Genomic DNA, 23,946 nt, shown 5'->3' with positions numbered 1-23,946 from the left:
TATTTTTTGTACTTACTGGCCGGCTAGCTATTTACTTGTAGCTAGCAGTTGAGCCCATCACAAAAGTTAAAGGTTACACAAAGAGCTTGAACTTAGATTAGAGTTACAGTGTTGCTCATAAAAAAAGATATGTGTTTAAGGTAGTTTAAATAAATGTGTTACAATCCAGAAGACTCACTGGCTTTTACCACAACCGCTGTCCAATGCAAATGGCGGCCTTTTATTTTGAAAGATTTCCTGCAGTGACGTCACTCCCGGAAGTTTTTGTTTCCTCGTCTGTCAGCTCTGTCAAGGTGCAACAGTTCAGCAGCACCCCATTGTTTTCCTTTGAAATACGTGGATTTTATCCATGAGAAATGGTGTTCCCATCGTGGTCACCTGACCTCTAACTGAGGACAACGTTTTACACGGTTAGTGAAAGTCGTGTGCTGCAAACAAACGACTGCCTTTTCCAAACCTAGCATCAGATAACCACAAGGCGTTAGCATAGCGCGAGCTCGCGGTTATCTCAGCTTGGTGCCCAGTTGTTACTACACAGTTTACGTTTCTTTGTGCCTTGGCAAACACTAGTGATGTTAATTCAACCACATGCCTTAAGAATGTAAAGCGTCTTTGTTTGTTTTTTTCATGGAAGCTAAATGTTACATTAGCATTGAATAACACTGATTAATCGATTGTTCAGGTACCGACAATGACAGCTTTTCATCGCCTCTTTGGTCCAGCTTTGGTCTCCATTGTTGTCATGAAGCTTTTGGGGCGTCAACCGGCCTGTTTGATAATGTTACCGCTCCGAGCATTCTATTTGAACTTCCCCTGTCTTCTCTTCCAAATGTGATATGATAATTGAAGTTTTCACGAGTCTGTCTTTTGAGGTTTACCTGTTACGTGAGCTACATGGATTACAGATGTGCGAGTCCTTCAAAACTAGCGAGTTTTGTTGTTTTTTTTTACAGAATAGTACTCTGCTCTGTGTTCACTTACTGACTCCAGCTACTGCTAGCTAAATTAAAAAAGGAAACCATTTAGTAGCAGTGTTAGAAAATTTTTAAATATGTAAAATAAAGTATGTGTTTAATTCTGATAAAGCATGACTTGAACTTTAATTTGATACCTCATTCCATTCTCTACCCCAAATATTACATATATTTCCTAATGGATACTACATTTTAGATGAATATAGGCAAAATGGGGATTAAATTATGTCAAAAATTAATTGCAAATTCCAGACAGATATTTTAAAAATATTTAACTAAGTGATTACATTAACACCACCAGAATATTAGGAATATTATATTTATTTTAGGAGGAACTAATGTTGTGTGTTATTTCAGAGCACAACAAAAGAAAAACCCATCATTTGTAAGTTAACGCATACGGCCCTGACACTATCTACACAAATAAAGGTCATGGTAAATAAATTGATGACATACTTGACATATGCAACGAATAACTGTCTTTATTTTTTAATAAATTGTCCTTAGAAAAGCGAGAAACGGAGCACTGAGGGCATATTAGCTCTGTGTCTTGTAAACCTTATAGAATTATTTAATTGACAACTTGTTTGTTATAATTAATATTAATCTAACACCTAATATTATCATGATTATAAATAAAATGATTATATAGTCAAGTCCTGCTTTGTGTTTTTCATGTATCTTTTAGTCCGGGTGCTATACACTCATGCGTAATGGTGTTTATGATAAATGACAAATGATATCTACCGGTGTCATGTAAAATAACACTTTCCACAAATGTTTTTAAGTCAATAATGGCATGATGCTTGCATGCAATGATGGATAAATCGTTATTGGCTTCCACTGCATGTTTATTTCTAACATATGACCTTAAATCACCACTTAAAATGTGCCTTGCATTTTTGCCATGTCTCCAAGAAGTGCATACGCCAGCTACAAAGGTGCCATGCTGGTGCGCACATTCTCACGGCCCCGTTTAGTACATACAAAAGCTTTATACAGCCAATGAAAAAATTATTAGACCAGCCTTGTTTCTTCAGTTTATTGATCCATTCAAATGACTGGTACAACCAAAGGTACATTTGTTTGGGCAAATATAATGATTATAACAAATATAGCCCATAAGAGTGTAATTTAAGAGCTGATATCTAGCAACTTCATTGGTTATATATTAGTCCAAACAAATGTACCTTTAGTTGTATCAGGCATTAAACTGAAGAAGAAACTGAAGAAAAATGAGTGGCGTAATAATTTTTTCCATGACTGTAGATGAGGCCCCTGGTTCTTTCCTCAAATCAACTTGCATAGCCCGCAAGTTTCACTGACTCACGGGTGCACGACAAAGACTTGAGATTCACTGATTCACGGGTATTTGACAAAGACTTAAATTTCACTGACTCACAGGTGCACTTGTTGCACATTTTGGAGTGTCTGCAGACGCGCGCTTTGTGACGGGTGACCCGAGTGAATCAAGTACCCGATTCACTTTGGTGAGCCACTCATAAGAATTCAAGTCAGTACAAGGAATCGAGTTTCCCATCACTACTATGTGCCTTCTTAATTTAAACTTTTTAGGGAAAAGCATTGATAGTCAATGTTAAAACTGCATCGATTGGTACTTGCTACGTCATGTCATGCTGACATCATCCACCTGACATGTTAATAATTTACAATACAGTGTGCAAGTTAGCAACCTAATATCTATTTGATCTGTATCTCAGTTCATTTTGTTCATAATTCTTTACATTGTTAGTTTTGTATGTGCACATTTTTCCTCAGTGCATCTAAGATGACAGTCTGAAATGCTGTTGCTGAAGCTTGTGCCAAGTATTTTACATGCAGTGCTTGGCCCAGCAGAGTGGTTGTGTTGTCAAAATGCTGATACAACAAAGCATTGTAACCTTGTAAGTCAAGTTTTGCCTGATCCTAATCAAACAATCTGGCCACTTTGTGAGTGTGTTTGCATTCCATGTTAAAAAACAAACTTTAACCCTTATGTAAATGCATTCAGGAAGTGATGAATAGCTAGTTTCCTGTTACAGTTTTCTTTTGTATATACAGCAGAAGCATACTGATGCTCTCACAAGATCCCCCACCCCCCACCCCACCACCACCACACACCAAATGTCTAAATAACAAATCTGTGCATTGCTATCCCACAGGTCTTTCTGCTTCATAGTAAGCCTTTGCAGCTATGGAGCCCCTGGCTGTGGATGATGACATCTGCATCCTTAAACATGAGACAGCCTACACTGCTACTGGAGAGAGTCCTGTGTCAGTGTGTGCTGGCGATGAATCTGTAGCTTCTCACTTTGCCCTCGTCACAGCCTATGAGGACATCAAGAAGCGTCTGAGAGAGACCGAGCGGGAGAACACCTTGCTAAGGAAACGAGTCAAGCAGCTGGAGGATAAGGTATTTATATAAAAAAATGGAAAGGTAAAGTCATGAAAAATGTAATGGCTGTCAAGTTTAAAGCAGTCTGAATGTAATTATGATGTGGTGGAAGGAGAGTAATACTTGCACTCATCTTTTCTCTGTGTTCTAGCTATTCCGGCCTGAGGCACCTCCATCAGAGGGTCCCCAATATGTGAACAAGGCCTTCAGTGCATATCGAGGTATCTACATTGAGAAGGAGGACCTGCAGATGGAGCTTAACAAACTGGTGCGTTTAAGTGGTGAAAGGAATCTTCCTCAAACTTATTTTAAATGTGTTGCAAGTAGGGATGCTGCGATCAATCGGCCACCAGAGGTATCGGGCTGATTTCCGTGGAAAAGCAGGTAATCGGCATATGCCAATCAATGCCTGTCAAAGCAGTGTAGTGTCCCCCTCCCACTTTCCTTCACACTACGCAGGTGTGTGGCGGCAAACCTAACATGTCAGCTTTGTGGAACTTACATGCCATTTGTGAAAATAATGTAAAGTTTGCAGTCTGCAACACATGCCACAAAAAATATCTTGACGGGGTAGCAGGTTAAAAAGCTTTAATTTATTACAGCATTTGAAGAAAAAACACTTAGGGAAGTATGGTGAGTTTTCGAGGCTCGCGGTGCAGCAACAGTCAGTCAAATGACAGCTACCATAGTCACCACTCACCAATACTGTATGTGCGTGACAGTCAGAGGCTAAACAAATAAAATGATTTAATTCTAGATTACCAGCCTTTCTCAGCGGTGGAAGACACAGAGTTCTGCTGACCCCGCTCTCTCATTTGGAGCCCCTCGATATGCTAGTGCATAGTGCTCAATCTGACAATGTAATCTCATATCGAAAGTCTCCTTCAAGACAGCTGTCATCCTCTACGAGTTTCATGAATGATATACACTGCTGATCAAAATTTTAAGACAAGTTGAAAAATTGTAAGAATTTACATTTTGGAATGTTGGATCTTAAAAGGAGGTTTTAAGTAGAGCTTCCAAATGCAAAAAGAAGAAGTGGGAGGGAGACAAATTACTTTTTGAGTAAGCAATTCATTTCAAACAACCATTAAACCAAAATATCACAAGTTTACGACCATCGTGCAAAAAACCTGGAAACTCACCTAATATGGAAAAAAAGGATTCGGTAATAAGTAGCTGCGTCAGTCTTGTTAATCACCTCAAAAAATCTTTTGGGCATGCTTGATGCCAGTGTTTCTAGGAGGCTTGTGAGAATGTTGCTCCAGGTGGTGAAGATGGCTTCACGGAGGGCATCCACTGTCTGAAACTGATGTCGGTTTTTGAAAACTTCCGTTGCCACCCATCCCCAAATGTTCTCAATTGGATTTAGATCAGGGAAACATGCAGGATGGCCCAAAAGAGTGAGGTTATTTCTCTGGAAGAATTCTCTTTCAAGCGAGCATTGTGAACTGCAGCGATGACCTGTTGAAAAACCTGAAGCGTCATTGTTCCATTGAAGGAAAATGTTTTGTGCTCTCATGCAAATTCTAAACGCGCAATTTGTGGCGTTGAAGGAGATGAGGCCTTTGAAGATTATTTTTCTCGTAGATACAGTGTGATGGTTATTGGATTGCAGTCAGCAGGTGTAACAACCTTCATTTGGGTCGAGGCTCGTCCAATGTTTTGACGGACAGCGGAAGTGGAGAAAAGTCATTGTTAGTAATTCTTTCAGTTTAATACATTAGTTTGTATAAAGCTGTTTTTTGTTCTGCTCAAACTGTTTAACCAGTGAAAACGAACGATGAGAGGAGAGCTGGTTCTTTTTTTCCAATGGAATCTATACACTATGTTTACCATACATTCGTTGACAGTATTTGTGGCCACTACATTCCCAGCTCCATCCATACATTCATCTTTTTCCACTTATCCGAGGTTAGGTCACTGGGGAAGCAGCCTTAGATGAGAAACCCAGGTGTCCCTCTCCCTGACTGCTTTGTCCAGTTCCTCCTGGCGGATCTTGAGGCATTCCCAGGCCAGCTGAGAGACAAAATCTCACCAACGTGTCCTGGGTCTTCCCCGAGGTCTCCTACCAGACAGACATGCCCTGAACACCTCCCCAGGGAGCCGTCCGAGAGGAGCAGCAGCTCTACTTTGAGTTTCTTCTGGATGACAGTACTCCTCACCCTATCTCTAAGAGAGAGCCCAGCCACCCTACGGAGGAAACTTATTTTGGCCGCTCGTAACTGCGATCTTGTCCCTTCAGTCTCTGCCCAAAGCTCATGACCATAGATGTCAGTAGGAACGTAGGTTGACTGCTAAATTGAGAGCTTTGCCTTTCAGCTCAGCTCCTTCTTCACCGCAATTGACCAATGCAGAACGTTCCATCCTTCCCTCACTCACAAGACACTAAGACCCAGAGGTACTTAAACTCCTCCATTTGGGGCAGCATCTCATACCCGGGCTGGAGATGGTGCGCCACCTTTACATACCCAGCTTTTATCATTATTTATTTTACATGTTTATTATTTTACCTTTAAATTATTTTTGTTGTGAACTCATAAGACCTCCAGAGTAAAACTCAAATCCATCACGTGTCTGCAGTTTTTTGCATTGCTATAATGTTAATTGTCCTCTCCCTTTGTCTCATTGTCTTCCCACTTTGGCCATCAGAAAAAAGAGAAGAATGAGAGTGAGCGGCTTCTGACAGAGCAGCTCCAAAGCAAAGAGCTTGAGCTGCTTCAGCTGAGGACAGAGATGGAGACCAGCCAAGGTTTGTTGGGCAAAGCCAAAGTGCTGTGCGTTGTAAAGCCAAAACAGGGAGGACCCAGTAATATACAGACATTGACCATGTGTTCAATCCAGTTACATAATACAGTGGCACATTTCATTGTTTTAAAGGAAAAAATGAAAAGGTCTGTTCCAGAGAGCATAATATGTTTAACATGAACTAAACTTAAAAAGTAATATATTGTGCATCCCTAACATTTAAAGAACATTTTATACATTATAATACAAGTATGAAAATAAGCTTTGCTTATTAAAAGTTAACCATTTCGGGGGGGAAAAAAGATTCAATAGTCATAATCACGTGTGACGAATAGGGACACTCTGGTTTTATGCTGCTGATTCCGATACCGATGAGTGAGATCGGCCGATAACCATACCTATCACATGGATTAACTGTACATTGTTCTATTTATTTATAAGTGCTATTGGTCAGGTGCACTGTTAGACAATTCCACGGGCCCCTGGCAAAAGAAATAACCATTTGGACAGATTGTCAGATTTTTTTTTTGCCTTTATTTGTGAGAAACAATTGTTGTACTACTTGACACAAACCTGTATTTAATTTGATGCATGTTTTGGAGTAACACAAATACATGGGAAATAAACTGTTCAATAATTATTTTTTAGTTCAAGATAACAAAATTAACAGGATAAAATAATACAAATAATCTGCTCAATTCTCCAACTTTCATCACTATTAGAGCTATCAATCATTCGTGTTTTTTTTATTACTGGCAACATTTAAATTGTAGACTACTTTATTTAACAAGCAAATCCCCACTCAAACAGTGTGGCCATCATATGTGTGGTATTTGTGGTATTTATTATGTACAGTTACAGTGTTCCCTGATTTATTCCAAAATAGCCTGCCATAAGTGAAATCCGCAAAGTAGCCAACTATGTTTTTGTACAATTATTATTTATGTTTTACGGCTGTAAAACCCCTCACCATACACTTTTCTCAGACAGGCATTAACATTTTGTCACATTTCTCTCTTGTTTAAACACTCTGCAAAGTTTGAATTTTGTTTGAATTATAATGATCAACTTACAAGATTGGAAACAAGAAATGAAGTGACTCACGCGTATTTCACTCATTTGATCGTGGCTTGTCCTAGCGCCATTAGGCTGTAGCGTTTTTGTATACTTGTTCCTCTTCGTCATCCTCCTTGAACCGAAGATACGGTATTTCAGGTTCCCTACAGCCACGTAACTTCTGCCTTCATTCAGCATGTATGATTGCGAAATACAACAGGAAACAGGCAGTCCTGCATAAGGATATTGATTGACAATGGTCTACAGCAGGGGTGGCAATTGCGTCGATCGCAAGCTACCGGTAGATTGCCAAGGTAGTTTGGGTAGATCGCGTAAACGTCACTTTGTAGTTGTCATATGACATCAGTCAGCTGACATTAAGCTCCCCTCCTGATTCGCGCTTGCTCCCCCGCAGCGTTTCAAGCTACACACGAAGATGCAACTTTCATTTTTATTATTCTGATTATGGATGAACTAACTCAGCGGTAAGATGTTTTTATCTGTAACAAAAGTTATCTGTTCACTTGCAGCGGCTAGTTACGTAAAAAAAGTGCATTGTTTCATGATGAAATTAAAAATGTGTCCATTGGTGAAACCTTTTCAGTATGTTGCTTTGACTTCGGCTGCATTGTCTTTTGCATCATCATTTTAAATTCTTGTATATCGCTAATGTTTGATAGCAAATGCTAACTGGATGTAATACATGAACTGCGTGCCTTAATGAACGTTACATAGCTAATTTGACTGACATATTACCAGTACTCGGGTTATGTACACAACTATTGAGGATGTTTATTATCATTATTATTATTATCTTTATTTCCATAATGAAGTGAATTATGATAGCAACTTCTTTGATTACCTGTAAACTTTGAAAATGTGAATGTGAAATACTAATCATTCATATTTACAATAGAATTTCAGAGTTTACTGGTTACATTTTGTATATGTTTGTTATATGTTTTATAGAAAGAGGTAGATCATTTTGATTTGTACTTGCATGCTGAGAAAGTGCGTGCACTCCTGATATACATGTATAACGTACATAAATACCTACTCATATATTTTTTAAATAAATATAGTAAATATGTATACTTTCTATATTTATAGTAGTAGATAGATCTTTGGGACTTGATCATTTTAAAAGTAGCTCGCAGGCTAAAAAAGTGTGAGCACTCCTGGTCTACAGCCAATCAGAACACAGAACACAATGGGCGGATTTTCCCTTCGCCAATCAGGACTATTGTGGCTCTATATTTACTGAGACAACTGGATACTCTTCAACTCTCACATGGTAGCAGTAGTAAATACAACAACAGACACATGCAGTAGAGCACAGATAAATCACTCTAATACACCACAAGGACGCAGAACACAGTGCGCGTTCAAAAAAAAGTGAATCCGTGAAAGGTGAACCGCGATATAGAGAGGGAACACTGTACTCAAAATCAGCCTGTGAGATAGGAGACCCCTGTGATAGTATCACCATCATAAGGCTGGGCACACTGTGTTTATGTTCATTAACCAACCACACACAAATAGTGTTTTGAGGACCACACACAAATAGTGTTTTGAGGACAATGCATAACTAGTATAATAACAAGAGAGTAAAATTGTTCAGTGATACTTTTTCAAGTATCACTGAACCCATGAGCGTGATAGCCACTGGTGGCTTCCCCGTCGGACAAAAACAAGCTTCGAACTAACCACATTGCTTCTTTGTTTTAAAAACAAAATGTCACTGTGGTAAAAATTTGGAGTCCGAAGACCAGAAGCTAGGCCGATAACGCTAGCCTAGCTAACTGCCCCCAATGCAAAGTACAGCCAGTGACAGCTAGGCAAAATGTGTAAACAAAGATGCAAGAATAGTCAACCAAAGATACGTTTGATAAGGCAGTGATCAAACACGCTGGCATCAATTGGAATAGCCTGTGTCAAGCTCAATATGAGACACATCATTTTGTTGGCAACTGTACGTGACACAGCAGATGTAGTATTTGCCGCTGCACGCCGATTGGTTTTTGTGATTGGATTTGAAAGACGTTTATTGGCATACGCCGATCACACGTTTTTACAGAAATCAGTTGATATTAATCGGTGGTCCACGGTGGTTGATTGGAGCTTCCCTAGTGACGAACATAGTAACAAATCAGCAGGAGATTTTTGCCAATGCTGGAGGTGAGACTAGAGTTCATTTTGCAATGTCCATTCTTCTTGTATTATTGATGTCAAAATATTGTAGCTTTAGCTGTATTGTATTCAGCAGAAAGACAAAAACGGGTGTACTGCTTTATTGTGTAAGTTTCGTTGCACTCATTGGTACCCTGCTGTGGTGGCATCACAAAAAGCGAAAGAAAAAGCAAAGCACTCAAAAGGAGATTTGCTAAAGTTTGCATTATATGCTTAGAGTCTCTAACAACATCATGATGATGGTTTGAGTTTTCCCCAAAACTTTGGTCAGTTTCCAAATTGAGGCATCAATTTATTTCTATTTCCATTATTTCTTTCAAGTTAACAATTTCGTTTAGGAACGGACAAGGTGTTCACTAAGGGTGTGACCAGATCTCGTGATGAGATTTCTCGCTCAGAAAAAAAAAGTCTTGCGTTAATAAATAAGTTATTCACATGATAAATGAGCATGCAATGTGCATGCCTCTGTTTTCCTCATTCCTCATCTTTCCACAAGTAGGCCTCCAGAAAGCAAACAGAGTGAAATCTCATTGTCAGTCATACAGTCGCTTTGTCTCTGTATGGGAGGCAGGGCCGCAAGCTGCGAACAAAAGAGTGTAGCCTCGTGAGGAGCAATGCAAACTAACATAGCAGAAATTAGGACGGAAAAAGATGCTTGCAAGGCCAAATGCCACAGCCACCGTGTGGAAATATTAATAATAAGCATGGTGAGCCTATCAACACAAACAAGCCATTATGCCGAATTCATACGAACGTGGTAGCAACATGAAAGGCAAAAACGAACTTGCTCACCTCAAACATAAGCATAGAAGTATACGTCGAGATACATAGCCTTCGTTCTGACAGTCAACGCTCACAATCTAAGTCATTGTCAGTGTAGGTTACACAAACTAGGATCTTTTTGCTGTGTAGTGGTGCAACATAAAACAGGCTTGTAATAAAATAAAGAATAGTAATAAAACTATAAGGGCATGCAAAATAAAAATAGACTAAATTAAAGAAAATTCAACAATATAACAATGTAAGATTAATATATAAAACTTTGTATGTATGTTTGGTCAGTGAGCAAATATAAACGGAACAGCTCAAAATGCTATGCATTCACAGAAAGTCATCACAAAAAAATGCTGCTCTTTAATACAGTTAAAAAGCCAACATTTCAAGAAATGCTGCAAATGTTAGTACAAAATGCTTGTGGGAAAATATACATGTCATAAACATCAATTCCGCAATTTTACAGAGTGAAAGATGACATATTAAAGGAAATATTATTATTAATATATTATTAATATAATTAATATATTATTATTATTATTATTATTATTATTATTATTAATAATAATAATAATAATAATATTAAACTGCTAAAAAAAAATAAAGGGAACATTTAATCAATCACAATGGCAGTCACACTTCTGTGAAATCCAACTGTCCACCTAGGAAGCAACACAGCTTGACAATCAATTACACATGCTGTTGTGCAAATGAAATAGACAACAGGTTGACAGCAAGACACCCCCAACAACAACAATAATAATAATAATAATAATAATTGATTTCCATTGATCATTTTTGTGTGTTTTTGTTATCAGCACATTTAGCTATGTAAAGAACAAACTATTTAATCAGTATTTCATTCATTCAGATCTAGGATGTGTTATTTTAGTGTTCCCTTAATTTTTTTGAGCAGTGTATTTTATATTATCATAACAGTGGATTTGGTCTCGTTTTGTAAGGCAGTTAGATAAAAATGTGTGTTTGTGCAGTCATATTGTTTTCATTTTACTTTTTTTTTTAAGAATTAATGTAAATCTTGTCGATCCCAATCTTGTGTATCATCTCGCCTAGTGAGTTGCGTGACTTGTGACTTATTTAATTGTGATAAAATAGACTTCAAGGATAAGCGGCATAGAAGATGGATAGAGGGAAAATAGACTTCACTTGTGCTCATAGTTGGCCAATATTTTTGTGCAGTGATGAAGAGCCTCAACAGCCCTCAAAACTGCTGGCAGGTGGATTGTATCAGTGCCGAGCGAAAGATCCACAAACTTCAGGAGGAACTGGAGAAGTTGACACTGGAAAACAACAGATATCTGGAGAGGAGTGGGGTAAGAGAGTGTGGGGTGAAAGCTTTGGAAGGGTGGAGTGCGGAACTGTAGCAAAATAAAAAAAGAACACTTTATTAAGGGCTCAACTAAATAAAAGCACATTTGGAGAGCTGGGCTGAAATTGAGGGTCTATTACAGAGTGGAGTGGAGTGATGATACAGTATGTTCAAATTAATATCGATGAAAACAATGTCAGACTCTCTTACTGGCTCTGTTACAGGAGGAACTCTGCGGCCTCAATGGACCAAAGGTGGAACAGATATGTGATGAGAAGTTCATTGCCAGGTACAGTGTATAATCATGGTTTCACTAGCATTTATTTAACTAGATTCAACTATCCGGCGGATCCTCCTCTCCAGAACCCATGAATAGGGTACCACCACCCCAGTCTGCCAATCCAGAGGCATCACTCCCGATGTCCACGTGATGCTGCAGAGTCGTGTCAACCAAGACACGGCCAGAGCATCCAGGGTCTTAAGGAACTCCGGGCGGATCTCATTCACCCCCGGGGCCCTGCCACAGAGGAGCTATTTCACGACCTCGGCAACCTCAACCCCAGAGATAGGAGAGTCTACTGCGGAGTCCCCAGGCACTGCTTCCTCATTGGAATACGTGTCGGTGGGATTGAGGAGGTCTTCGTAGTATTCCTTCCACCAGTCCACAACATTTTCCGTCGAGGTCAGCAGCACACCATCCTCACCAGACACATGTTGATTGCGCACCGCTTCCCCCTCCTTAGACGGAGGATGGTGGTCTGCCGGTAACTCTCAGTTGCCTCCTCAATCCCATGGGCCAAAAAGGCCTGATACGACTCCTTCTTCAGCTTGATGGCATCCCACACCCCTGGTGTTCACCAACGGGTTCTGGGATTGGCGCCACGACAGGCACCGACCATTTTACGGCCACAGCTCCGATCAGCCGCCTCGACAATGGAGGCACGGAACATGGCCCACTTGGACTCAATGTCCACTGCCTCCCTTGAAACTCCTCCTGACAGGGAACGCTGCCAGACAGCTCCGCTCCTCTCTTTACCTGAGTGTCCAAAACATGTGGCCGCAAGTCTGATGGCACGACCACGAAGTCAGTCATCAAACTGGGCACAGGCTGTCCTGGTGCCAAGTGCACATGTGGACACGCTAATCCTTGAACGTGGTGTTCGTTATGGACAATCTGAGATGACCACAGAAGTCCAATAACAAAAGACCGCTCAAATTCAGATTAGGGCGGCCATTCCTCTCAATCACGCCTTTCCACGTCTCACTGTCCCCTCCAACATGAGCGTTGAAGTCCCCCAGCAGAACAAGGGAATCCCCCAAGGAAGCACTCTCCAGCACTCCTTTTAAGGACTCTAAAAAGGGCGGGTATTCTGAACTGCTGTTTGGCCCATAAGCGCAAGCAACAGTCAAGACGCGCCACCTTCACCCGAAAGCCGAGGGAAACTACCCTCTCGTTCACCAGGTTAAACTCCAACACACAGGCCATGAGCCGGGGGGCAACAAGAATTGCCCCCCCTGCTCTCATTGCCGGTAACGCCAGAGCGGAATAAAGTCCAGCCCCTCTTGAAAAGACTGGTTCCAGAGCCCTTGCTGTGCGTCGAGGTGAGTCCGACGATATCTGGCCGGAACTTCTCGACCTCGCGCAATGGTTCAGGCTCCTTCCCCACCAGAGAGGTGACATTCCACGTTCCAAGAGCTAGCTAAGGAGCAGACCACCAAAGATCCTGCCTTCGGCCGCCACCCAACTCGCTCTGCACCCGACCCCTTTGGCCCCTCTCATGAGTGGTGAGCACATGAGAGGGGGGACCAATATCCCTCTTTGGGCTATGCCCGGCCAGGCCCCACGGGTGCAGGGGCCCAGCCACCGGACGCTCACCATCGTGCCCCACCTCCAGAGGTGGGTCCCGGAGACCCGCGACCAGCGCGAGGGTAATCTAGGTCCAATTTTATTTCTCTTCATTAGGGTCTGATGAGCCACTCTTTGTGTGGTCCCTCCCATAGGACCTGTTTGTCATGAGTGACCCTACTAGGTGCATGAAAGCCCCTGACAATGTAGCTCCTAAGATCACTGGGACACGCAAACTCCTCCACTACGATAAGGTGGTGGCTCAGAAAGGAGCGTTATGAGCCTTGTTGTCACTTATCCTGTGCAACATGGGCTGTAGTTTTCCTCTGTAGCCACTAGAGGAGAGTATAGCTTAATACAAGAAAATTAGTGGCGCACAGAAAATATATTTTTTTCTTCAACTAAAGTTGACACCACTTTAAGCCTTAATGCTCATGTGCATTAAAACCAGCCTTTGTCTGCTCTCCTGGGCTTGAACATAAATCTGTGGAAACTGGAATCTGCCTATTTTTCTATGATAAGCACCTGTAAATTGGCATTACTGGAATTTATGAATGCATTTCTATTTGTGTTATTTAATGTGTCAGCACTTTTCATATGGTGTTAACTTTTAATAATCACAAAAGGCTTTTTGTCACACTTTTTGTCTTTAGCCTTGGTGTTAAAAAAAAAATGCTGCTGTTAGAGCAAGATAAAGTGCTCATGAGATTTGCATCTTCATGTCACGTGTGGAAAGGGCAGCTTTTGAGTGTTGCGGGGCTCATACTGTACCATAATATTTTCTGTAGGTTGCTTGGAATGCAGATTATGATACAAAATGTCCAGTATTCAACTCATTACTTGAATTTGTTACTTTTCTTAATTAATTGCTAATACACTGTAACAATGAAATTCTATTGTAACCTGCCTTGTCAGCACTCTGTAAGTTCTCTCACAAACTAATTAGATCCTAAACAGCACCAGAAGGTCTTCAAATGTATTACTAACCATGTTTAATATGAACACTCAGCAATTGTTGCAATCACGATGCCCGGATGTTTGAAAATCCCCATCCATGACACAGCTGTGTGGTATCTGAAGAGGACAAACACATTCACACAATTGATTAAATTAGTGTCTGTATTTCCTGCAGTAAGGTTCACATGTTAATGACAAAAGAAGCTAAACATATTCATATAATAGGTAAAAGCTGTGGAAAACACAGCTGTCTTCATCTTTTGTTTGCATTCAGTCAATTCCAGCAGCGTGCAGCAATATAATGTGGCTACGCTCTAAACCTACTGTTAAAATCTAATTTCTGTGCATCTGCAGAGAGAGAGGCATGCAGCAGGCATATGAGGCTTTGTGCTCTGAGATCACCCGTCTCTATTCAGGGCTGAGACACCAAACAGGCCTGATTCGGAAGCTGAGACCATTGATCAGTGAGACAAGACAAGGTAAGGCGCACACGTACACACACACATAAAGTGGGAAGTATTTATTTCCTTTTTTCCCCCCTGCCTACTCCTGTTCTGCTTTTTAAGATTACTGCGCTGATATCTGCATTGCTGAGATGTCCCCCCTCTATAACAATTGCACACATGTGCAGCCTCAAATACACTTTTTGATTAAAACATCAGCAAGCACTCAGGACAAAGACAATACTTTTACCGGGGCATATCAATGAGGTATCATTACATAATAGTAATAGTTTGCATCCAAAGAGGCGGTTACAAAAGGGAATTCTAATTCCTGTGGACAATGAGATACTACATACTCAATATGGCCTATAACTCAATGACATTGCAAAAAAGCGGGTTGCTAAGTTGACCATAACATATATAGTTTTAGTAAAATGTAAAAAGTATTATAGTTTTAGTCATATTTTCATCATCTAAATTGATTTAACTGTATTCTAGTTTTAATTGACTACATTTCACATTTTAACTGGCTAAAATTTACAGTAAATTTAGTCAACTAAAATGTAATGTATAAAAGATAAGGCATGTTTAAAGTTTCCTTGAAACCACCTTTATTTAGGCTACCTGCAATGCACCTCAATAATAAAGTTCATACTATAAAGTAGACTTGCTCTTAATGAATATATCAATCAATATCAAGTCAGTAATGTTACACTAACCATAATGTATTGTTAATAATATATTACTTTATTGAAATTAAGAAACATTCAAATATTTTTTTCAGATATTAAATTATATGTGCATGGCTCAGATCAAGCGTACCCAAGTGTTACATTTTGGGTAAAATTTCAAACTCGTGGATAGACCTTGGTAATGTTATAAACACAAACTTCAAACATTGCAAAACACACACCCAACATACCAGAGCTCGAGACATCTTCCATTTCCCATAGCAACCCTCCGAAGTTCATTCTTTCTTAAATGTAATGCACATAACTCAGTGTCGACTTTATGCTGTGATCTCTGCATAGATTTGACTTTTGTTAGAAAAGTAACTTATATTTGAGAGAGTATCATAAAGTAAATAAAAACAAGTGACAAATCTAGATCTTATTTAAAAATGCTCTGAAAATATGGCAAAGAAAAATTGACCTTCAGTCCTTACCATGCCATTGTTGTTGCACTACAAAGACTACAAATCCCATCAGCCGTTCTTAAGACTGTAAAGACATAAACTTTGACCTATCAACTCCGCAATATAAGCTAATCATTGCAGCACTGTGGCAACTGAGTGAGTGGTTCTTGAATTATCATGCTAAAGACAAAATTACAAGGCGATCTTTGACCTCCCATGAGGGACACGCCGATCGCTTCCGGGTTAAATACGGAGCAATTTATCAACGAACACGCTAGAATTTATTTGTTTTGGATAAATGTCAACGACATATAATACGACGGATAAAAGTAAGTAAAATCATTTCAAAGTGCATAAAGATCTTCTCCAATATATATAAAAATAAAGAAATCTTACCTCAGACTTGACAATGGTTGTTAACCGCCGATAGCTCGTCGAATTGAATGATGCTGCTTGATGCTGCCGAGGTCGTGACTGTACATTACGCTAACACAAAATGGCGGACACGGTGAAACATTCCCCTGCTGAACGCCTATTTGGCGAATAACCGGCGGAAGGACACAAGTTTTGTTTGGCCGAAGAAGGTACTTTTTATTTTCTAATTCAATATTTACTAGCAATACGCAATTTAAGCTGTGAGCTCGAAGTGTACGTACATAACGGGCCGGACACTAAATTTTGTGTGTTAGATTTTTGTTCAAATAATCTTATTTTACTCTTTTATACACAAAACTTTAGTTGCAGAGTTGAGTAATTATTCCATGAATATATACCATTGTAATCATCATGGGGTTTGTTTTTTCCATGGAATTATGTTCTTCAAAATTTTCATCGGCAGACGGACACAAAGGTAATGTACTTTTCACTAATGATTACAAGACAGCTATTTTTTTTTACACTGAAAATATTTGAATAAAACACATTAGAAACCAATTTCAGACATCATTCTTTAATTCTAAGTAGAAATCATGACAAAATTATCAGAGAAAATATTGTTTATTTCACAACAAAAGTAGACATGCTTTACATGTAACATTTCTATGTCCAAATATGGACACTTTTTTACAACATAGCCGTGCTAGCGCAAAATAAAAACATGAACAGGCTTAATTTATGGTTTGGTAAGCTTCCTCACACTATAAACGTCAGAGTGATAGTGATAGTACACATTGTTAGAACAACAATTTTAAATACTACAGTGAAGTTGAAGACAGAAAAGGGTACCCTTGATCTGAGCCATGCACATATGAATAATATCACAGTTAGGGTTAGGGTTAAGTAATACCAATTACTTCTTTGCAGTTAAACTGACTGTACCACCTCGTGTTGCTAAGCCAGTCTCAATGACGAAACACTTCCTTCCAGTATTGATGTTCATAGATGTTACATTTGTTTTGATTACTTACCTCGTTTTTCATTAAGGGGAAAAAGGTGGTTGACGAAAACTATAATATAATTAACGCTGTAAGGCACTCAAATGTACATAAATTAGTCACTTCAACATGAGGGGCAGACTCTTTTTCAGAAAGTCTTTTCAGCTGTCAATCTGTGCCAACTTTCATAGATAATAATTGAGGCTGTAACGAAGAGCCTCTCGCTCTCCACACTTGTTGAAGGTGCACAGAGAAATTCAAGAAATTCATTGTTCAAGAGGGCAGTCTTGGTTGGTAAACCTTCCAAAACAGCAGTGGATTGAATGACTGTTGTCGTGGCTCACTTTTCTTCCTGTCTCTGGATGAAAAACTTTGCATCCTCCTTAACATGATACTTTTGCAAATGTTTGATCAAATTTGTGGTGTTAAAATAGCCATTGCTGCTGCTGCCCCACGCCATCAGACACAAACGGCACTTGGCTACTTTTCTCTTCTTTCCACAAAAAGTAACGGCACACAGCTGAGGTGACAATGGTGCTTGGCTACAGTAATTGACTCATGTTCTTGCAAATGTGTAAGCTAGATACTGCGCTACACAGTGTTGCAGGCGCTGTGTCTCGGTTTATGGCATGTCATGCAATGTTAAATTGAGCGTTTATATGATAGTTTGGCCGTTTGAATCGGATCGGAGGGCGTATATTTTTTTCTGACATCTGATCTAGTCACTCTGGCCAGTATCGGACCCTACTTAATACCGCCCAAAAACCACATTGGTTTAATCTGTATTCATAATAGTGCATTTAGTACATTTTCAGACACATATATCACCTTAAAAGGGAGCACGAAGAGAAACATAAAATGAGTTATACAATGTATAACTAATATCTAACCCGAAAGAGTAGAATAAAGTTGCATTGATGCATTAACACATCTGACATTTTACAGAGTGTCTCTGTGACCTGGGTTCTGTGCGGCGTCAGATACATGTTTTTTGTTGGCTGTGCGCGAGAGCTACACAAAACTAATGTGGCTAACGTCAGAGTCAGAGTTACAGCTGCTTCTCCTCAGTGTTTCTTCTAAAGAACTTTTTCTCCCGCTGCTTCTTGTTGTCATTTGTATAAGGGTGTGAGAAGACTACGGATATTATCAAAGTACTCCCAACAGTTTGATAAAGGACATGATATTAGAACTGGATTCTTCTCCCCCTCCCTCTGTGATGATATATTCTGCTCTTGGAGAGATTGCCTTTCTTGTCTATTCCCTTGGTGTGTCAGAAGAGGAGACCAGGAGGTGAAAATTAGAACGAAATATGGAAAGAAAATAAACCTCTCCAATTTATTCCACTGAACATGAGGGTAATCCTGTAACTTTGATAGAGAGAAATGGGGAAAGCGGGAATGGCAAACAAAGACATTTAAAATAGGGGGGCTATGTATTGAGGGCTGATAATGATGCTCTGCTGGAATCCCTTTTATTCAAATTCCAGACTCAGGAGACCATCATGGAAAGAATGGATGGGCAATGTGTGGATGAAGAGGCAGTTAACATGGGGAATAGTTATTTTATTAAACATATTATTCACAAGCAGTGGTGGTATTGATGTGAGTAACACATTCTCACACAAACCACAATGTAGTTTTCCATTTAGGTCTCAGCACAAAACATATTCACAATCATATTATCAACAGGAAATAGTCTGTTAGTCATATATTTGCTTGCAATACAGCGTGTCACCACAGCCTTGTGTAACAAACTTAACTCAAAAGTAAAGAAGGCAGCAGTTAATGGAAATACTGTATGTCTCAAGTTGATGTTGTTCCTCCAATGGTGCCACCAGGGGAAAATTATGCATTCACCCTGTTACTCCATATAAAACATGCTAAAAACCAAATGTTAGCATCACCATTTCCCAATGGAAATTAGATTAAAGAGCTAAGTGTGCACATCATTTATTATGACTTTTTTTGCAAAAAGATCCAAGGCAATGTGAGCTGGAAAACAGGATAGCAGCAATCATATACTGTACTAATGATGTTGTAATATCACCAGTAACTTAATAAGCATCCATTGATAGCATCCTCTGTCATTCCGACTAATAGTCGAGTACAGTGTTCCCTTGCTGTATCGTGGTTCACCTTTTGCAGATTCGCTGGGTCTGATTTTTTTTTTTTATAGTGCTTGTTTTTTTAATTGCATCGTATGAATGCTGTTACAGGCCGAGTCTGGCCCTTTAAGAAAAATTGCATTGTGGGAAGTTGAGTGTCTCTCTCTTCCCTCTCTCGTCTGTCTGCACCGCCCATTGTTTTCTGCGTACTGATTGGCTGTAGGCCATTGTCAATCAATCTGTGTCATCGCTAGCTTGCTAGCTTGAAATTGAATCTTCGGCTCGAAGGAGGAGGACTGCAACAGGAGGAGTACTGCAGCAATCTGTTTTAACAAGGATACAAAAACCCTACAGTACAGCGGAACAGCGCCACAACGAAAAAACACGGTCACAGGAGTGAAATACGCCTGAGTGACTTAATAATTTCTTGTGTCCGACCTGTAGATTGATCATTGAAATTCAAACGAAGGTTTGAACTTTTTTGACTTTTTTTAAACAAGAGTGAATGTGAGAAAATGTTAATGCCTGTCTGAGAAAAGTGTATAAAGTTTATGGTGAGGGGTTTTATAGCCTTAAGCCTTAATATATAATAATTGTAACAAAATATTAAGTTGGCTACTTCACGGATTTCACTTCTTGTGGGCTATTTTGGGAACCTGTCTCTCGCGATAAACACGGGAACACTGTGTTGTTTTTTGTTCTTTTTTGTAAGAGCACCACTAATGGAGATCCCTAAAATAAACAGATCTCATTTGCGACATTTCCCACCTTAAAGAAAAAGGCTTAAACGCACAGATAGACAAACATGGTAGGTGTGCGACAACAGTACCATTTATTTATTTTATGACACAACAAGCAGAAAGCAGTTCACATAGATGCAGTCTTCCGCCTCAGCCCGAAGTGTGTGTCGGTTAGCTCAACAACATTGAGCTCATAGTACTCCGCCGTTTAGTCATGTCTCTGTGAAAGTTATGATACTACAGTCCAAAATTCTCTTACTGTGGATGATGTGGTGTCGTAACCATTTTATTCACTAAAGCCCGGACATTAGCGTGGAAATGCTCGGTACGCAGGCTGCGGTGTTAGCTTAGCTCGTATTTCTCACCTTTGTTTACGTTCTCAACGCCGCTTGCCAGCACTTCTGCCCAGCTGGGTGATGTGTGTCGACTCCGGTATTGTGAAATCCAAAGCTCTTGTCGAGTATAAGATGTTAAACCAGATCTGATATGAGCAATATAGTAACTACAAAACTGCAAATTGGAAGAGACGCTGGGCTTTGCTGTGTGGTGCGCACTGCCATCTTGCATAAGTATAGGTCTTCTGTTAAACACACACCTCATTTTCAATTCTTTATTAACATAAATTAGGCTGAATTTGTATCAAAATAGGCTTTAACAACAGGCTATGTAAAAAATGTACGGTCGGTAGCAGTCGTGGGCACCCCCATGAAGTCTTAGAGAAGAATGGTATCACATGACATTTTCATATGATTCAACTGCGAGATTGATAGTCGAATCAGACTCCAAAGAATCAAATCTATAACTCTATAACTGACTGCTGTTTTTATGAATCACATTTCGTGGAGATCTGTGTTCTTTGGAGTCCTTGCCTCAGTGTGATTATGCAAACCACTGAAACCCAAATCAGCTGTCAATTCACATAATCATACCAATATGCATGTAACACGGTGCAACCCGCCAATGAATTCAACAAAGAAGACAATACAGTCATGATGTATCTGCTTGGTGAAAGTATAACAAGCTCTTGTGATGAGTGATACCAGATTTTTGGATTGGATAAAATACCAATTACTTCTTTGGCATTTTTATCCCAACAAAACGCATGACTAATACATTTAACAACTTTAATGTTTATTTTTCATAACATATCAGTCATAAAAAATTACCACACTTTATTTTTACACAATGTAACCTAAATAGTATAATTGCTATTATTAAGGGACAAAAATAAAAATATTTATTTTTTGTATCTTTTCATCAACTTCAGTCCTGATCATAAAGGTTACAATTCTGAAATATACTACTTTCTTTATTAACACATTTACACGTGTTAGACTCAAACATGCAGTCACCGCTCTTCTTCATTGGTCACGTGACATTATTGGACCAGTTTAATTTTACGCTACTGAGGGGTGTTGCAACACAAAAGCCTGTAGTAAGTTACCTTAAAAATGCGGATGTGACAAATGCGCTTTTGTCATTTATTAATTAGTACTCATCGATACTCACGAATACAGATTACTCTCCTACAGTATCGATACCATAGAATTGATAGGAATATTCCTAAAGTTCGCCTGATGACAACAAACGCTGTTTCCATCTTCCACAACAGTTCCAATTCAATGTCTGGAAGACGTGGAGATCAACCACCATCCAGTTCTTCGGGCTCCAGTACCTCGACCCCCTAGTGCCCCACCACTGCCCTCTTGTTCTGGGCGCCCTTGTCCCCCTATTGGCGGTCCTACCAGCACTCTGCTACCAGACAGTTTGAGGGAAGACTGCTGGTACAATGGTCCATGGCCAACACAGCAGTGCTCCGGAGAAGCTTTGGTCGGGAATGAGACCTCGTCTGTTGTTTTGCCCCCGCCTCCACTTAACCAAGCCTCCATAGATGACAGCTCAAGATCCTTCCCCAGTCCGCCTAAACCCAGTGATGCCCTGTTCTGGGAGGGACACTTGGCTGCCTCTAATTCATCATCCTCAATTGAGAACTGTAGTCCTCTGAGCCCTCCTAATACAGAGTGGGTCAAGCCCTTTTGAGGGGAACCTCGATACAGAGTGACTATAGCTTTCCAAGCCTGCCACATTGCTACCACCTAACCTGCCTTAAATTGGCAAGACCACTCCTTTCTGAGCTGGACTGCTAGATGTGGATTTACATGAAGGCCAGAAGAGGCCTTTTGTGATGAATTTTATTCAACATCTCTAGGCTCCACACTGATGACCACATCCCACCATACAGAGACAGTGATTATGAGGGACCATTAAAGGACTCAGTTCTTCCATGGTACATGTGTCCCTTCATGTGCAGCATTTTATTTGTGTGCCTGTGTCTGCAGAGCATTGTGTGGTCATGTCTGGACCATGTATGCTTGCATCACATCATTATAAATCATCTTTCACGGGGACCACAAGCACTTGCATAGGACTAGTATCTGATTCACATTGTTCCCTTCATGTAAGTATGTATACATTTAATCTCCATAAAGTACAAACTATACAGTCGTTTGCCTCACGATTGTATGGAGGCTTTTAGGAATGAGGCCTTGATGTTTGATATGTATTTGTGCCGTGACGGAGAGACGTAGTCCAAAACTAACACAGCAAAGGATACCGAACATATCTACTTCAGTATATGCATACGGTGCATTTCTCAAGTTGTTTTTGCGAAACTTAATATTCACTTGTCACGTCGTCACTTTGCGTGTGTTTGCTAGAGGCCTTGTTTACACTGCCAGCCCCAAATCTGATTTTGTTATATCCAGAATCAAACTGGATGTCTTCTGTCTGAACACAGGTCTTTCAAATCGGATATCAGAGCAGCACAACAACACAGATGTCATGAAGATAGACAGTACTGCTCAAATCTCTGCTATTTGTAGGAGTCAAAATACCCCCACACCAAACAGGCGCAGTGGCATAGAAGTTCAGCACTGCAACTTGACATCAAAAGTATGCATATGGATAGATGTATTTCTTTACACTGCTCATACTTGTGTGTATGTACTGTGAGTCACAAGCATACATCCTTACCACAGCAACCCATGCAGACAGGTCAGAACAGAGCGCTGATGCGTGAACCCCATCTGATCACTTGCAAATGACCCTAAGCTTTGATATCTGATTGGATCAAAAATGTACATTTACCTGCTGCATGAACAAGGCCTAAAATATTATAATTTCTAAAGTTACAAAACTCGTCGAGACTAAAAATGGATTCCATCTTCACCTTCACCAATGAGTCAAAAGTTGATAAACAAAATTTGCGTCTAAAAATGGTCTCCTTAAGATGCCTTTTGTTTACATATTTGTGACAGTACTACTGAGTTTTTTTATGAATATCTGACATACATGCTGTATTTTGAAAGCTAATAAAAGTATAGTTTGGGGAGCTTGTCAATCAGTGTAATTAAACCCTCTACTGCGCTATTGTGTGTTTTACATTATGAGGGATGTTTGTCCTTACCATTTTTAAGTGTCAGATGAACATCAACTGAAGGAACAATGTACTTAGTTGTGTAAGTGAAATGTATATGATGGGCTTAAGCACTCTGCCAAATGCAGTTTTGCACTCTGAACTATGAATTATGTTTATCTTTCCTTGTTTTTAATGTCTGCTTTAAAAGGAGAGACAATATTAACCTGACGAAATGTGAGCTGGGTGCTGAAAAAAGGTGCACAAAAGGACTGTGGTTGTTGGCGGGGTAAAACACATTTTTGTCTTTCATAACATCTATGGTCTTTTTTTTTTTCTTCATTTTATTTTACAGCAGCGGTTTCCTACTTCTGTAAACGATTTGCAAACCAAAATGCAATGTACAGTAGATACCTATTTTAGATTTACTGCACTTGTAAATATGAGAACTAAAGAAATGAAATGA

The 23,946-nt window shown here is 39.8% G+C and overlaps 1 protein-coding gene across 1 annotated transcript; it reads left to right on the top strand.

The window, feature by feature from the left end:
• Positions 1–266: 266 nt before the first annotated feature.
• Positions 267–23,946, top strand: azi2 (5-azacytidine induced 2). Its single transcript, XM_054781970.1, has 8 exons — positions 267–410; positions 3,137–3,387; positions 3,521–3,637; positions 6,022–6,121; positions 11,338–11,471; positions 11,692–11,756; positions 14,625–14,749; positions 21,678–23,946. Exons 2-8 carry the CDS (start codon positions 3,169–3,171, stop codon positions 22,103–22,105), a joined length of 1,188 nt encoding a protein of 395 aa, XP_054637945.1. The 5' UTR covers positions 267–410; positions 3,137–3,168; the 3' UTR covers positions 22,106–23,946.

Source organism: Dunckerocampus dactyliophorus, chromosome 7, assembly GCF_027744805.1.
Source record: "Dunckerocampus dactyliophorus isolate RoL2022-P2 chromosome 7, RoL_Ddac_1.1, whole genome shotgun sequence".
Classification (NCBI taxonomy): Eukaryota; Metazoa; Chordata; class Actinopteri; order Syngnathiformes; family Syngnathidae; genus Dunckerocampus; species Dunckerocampus dactyliophorus.
The sequence above is the reverse complement of the archived record's forward strand: the minus strand, read 5'-3'. Positions and strand labels throughout refer to the sequence as shown.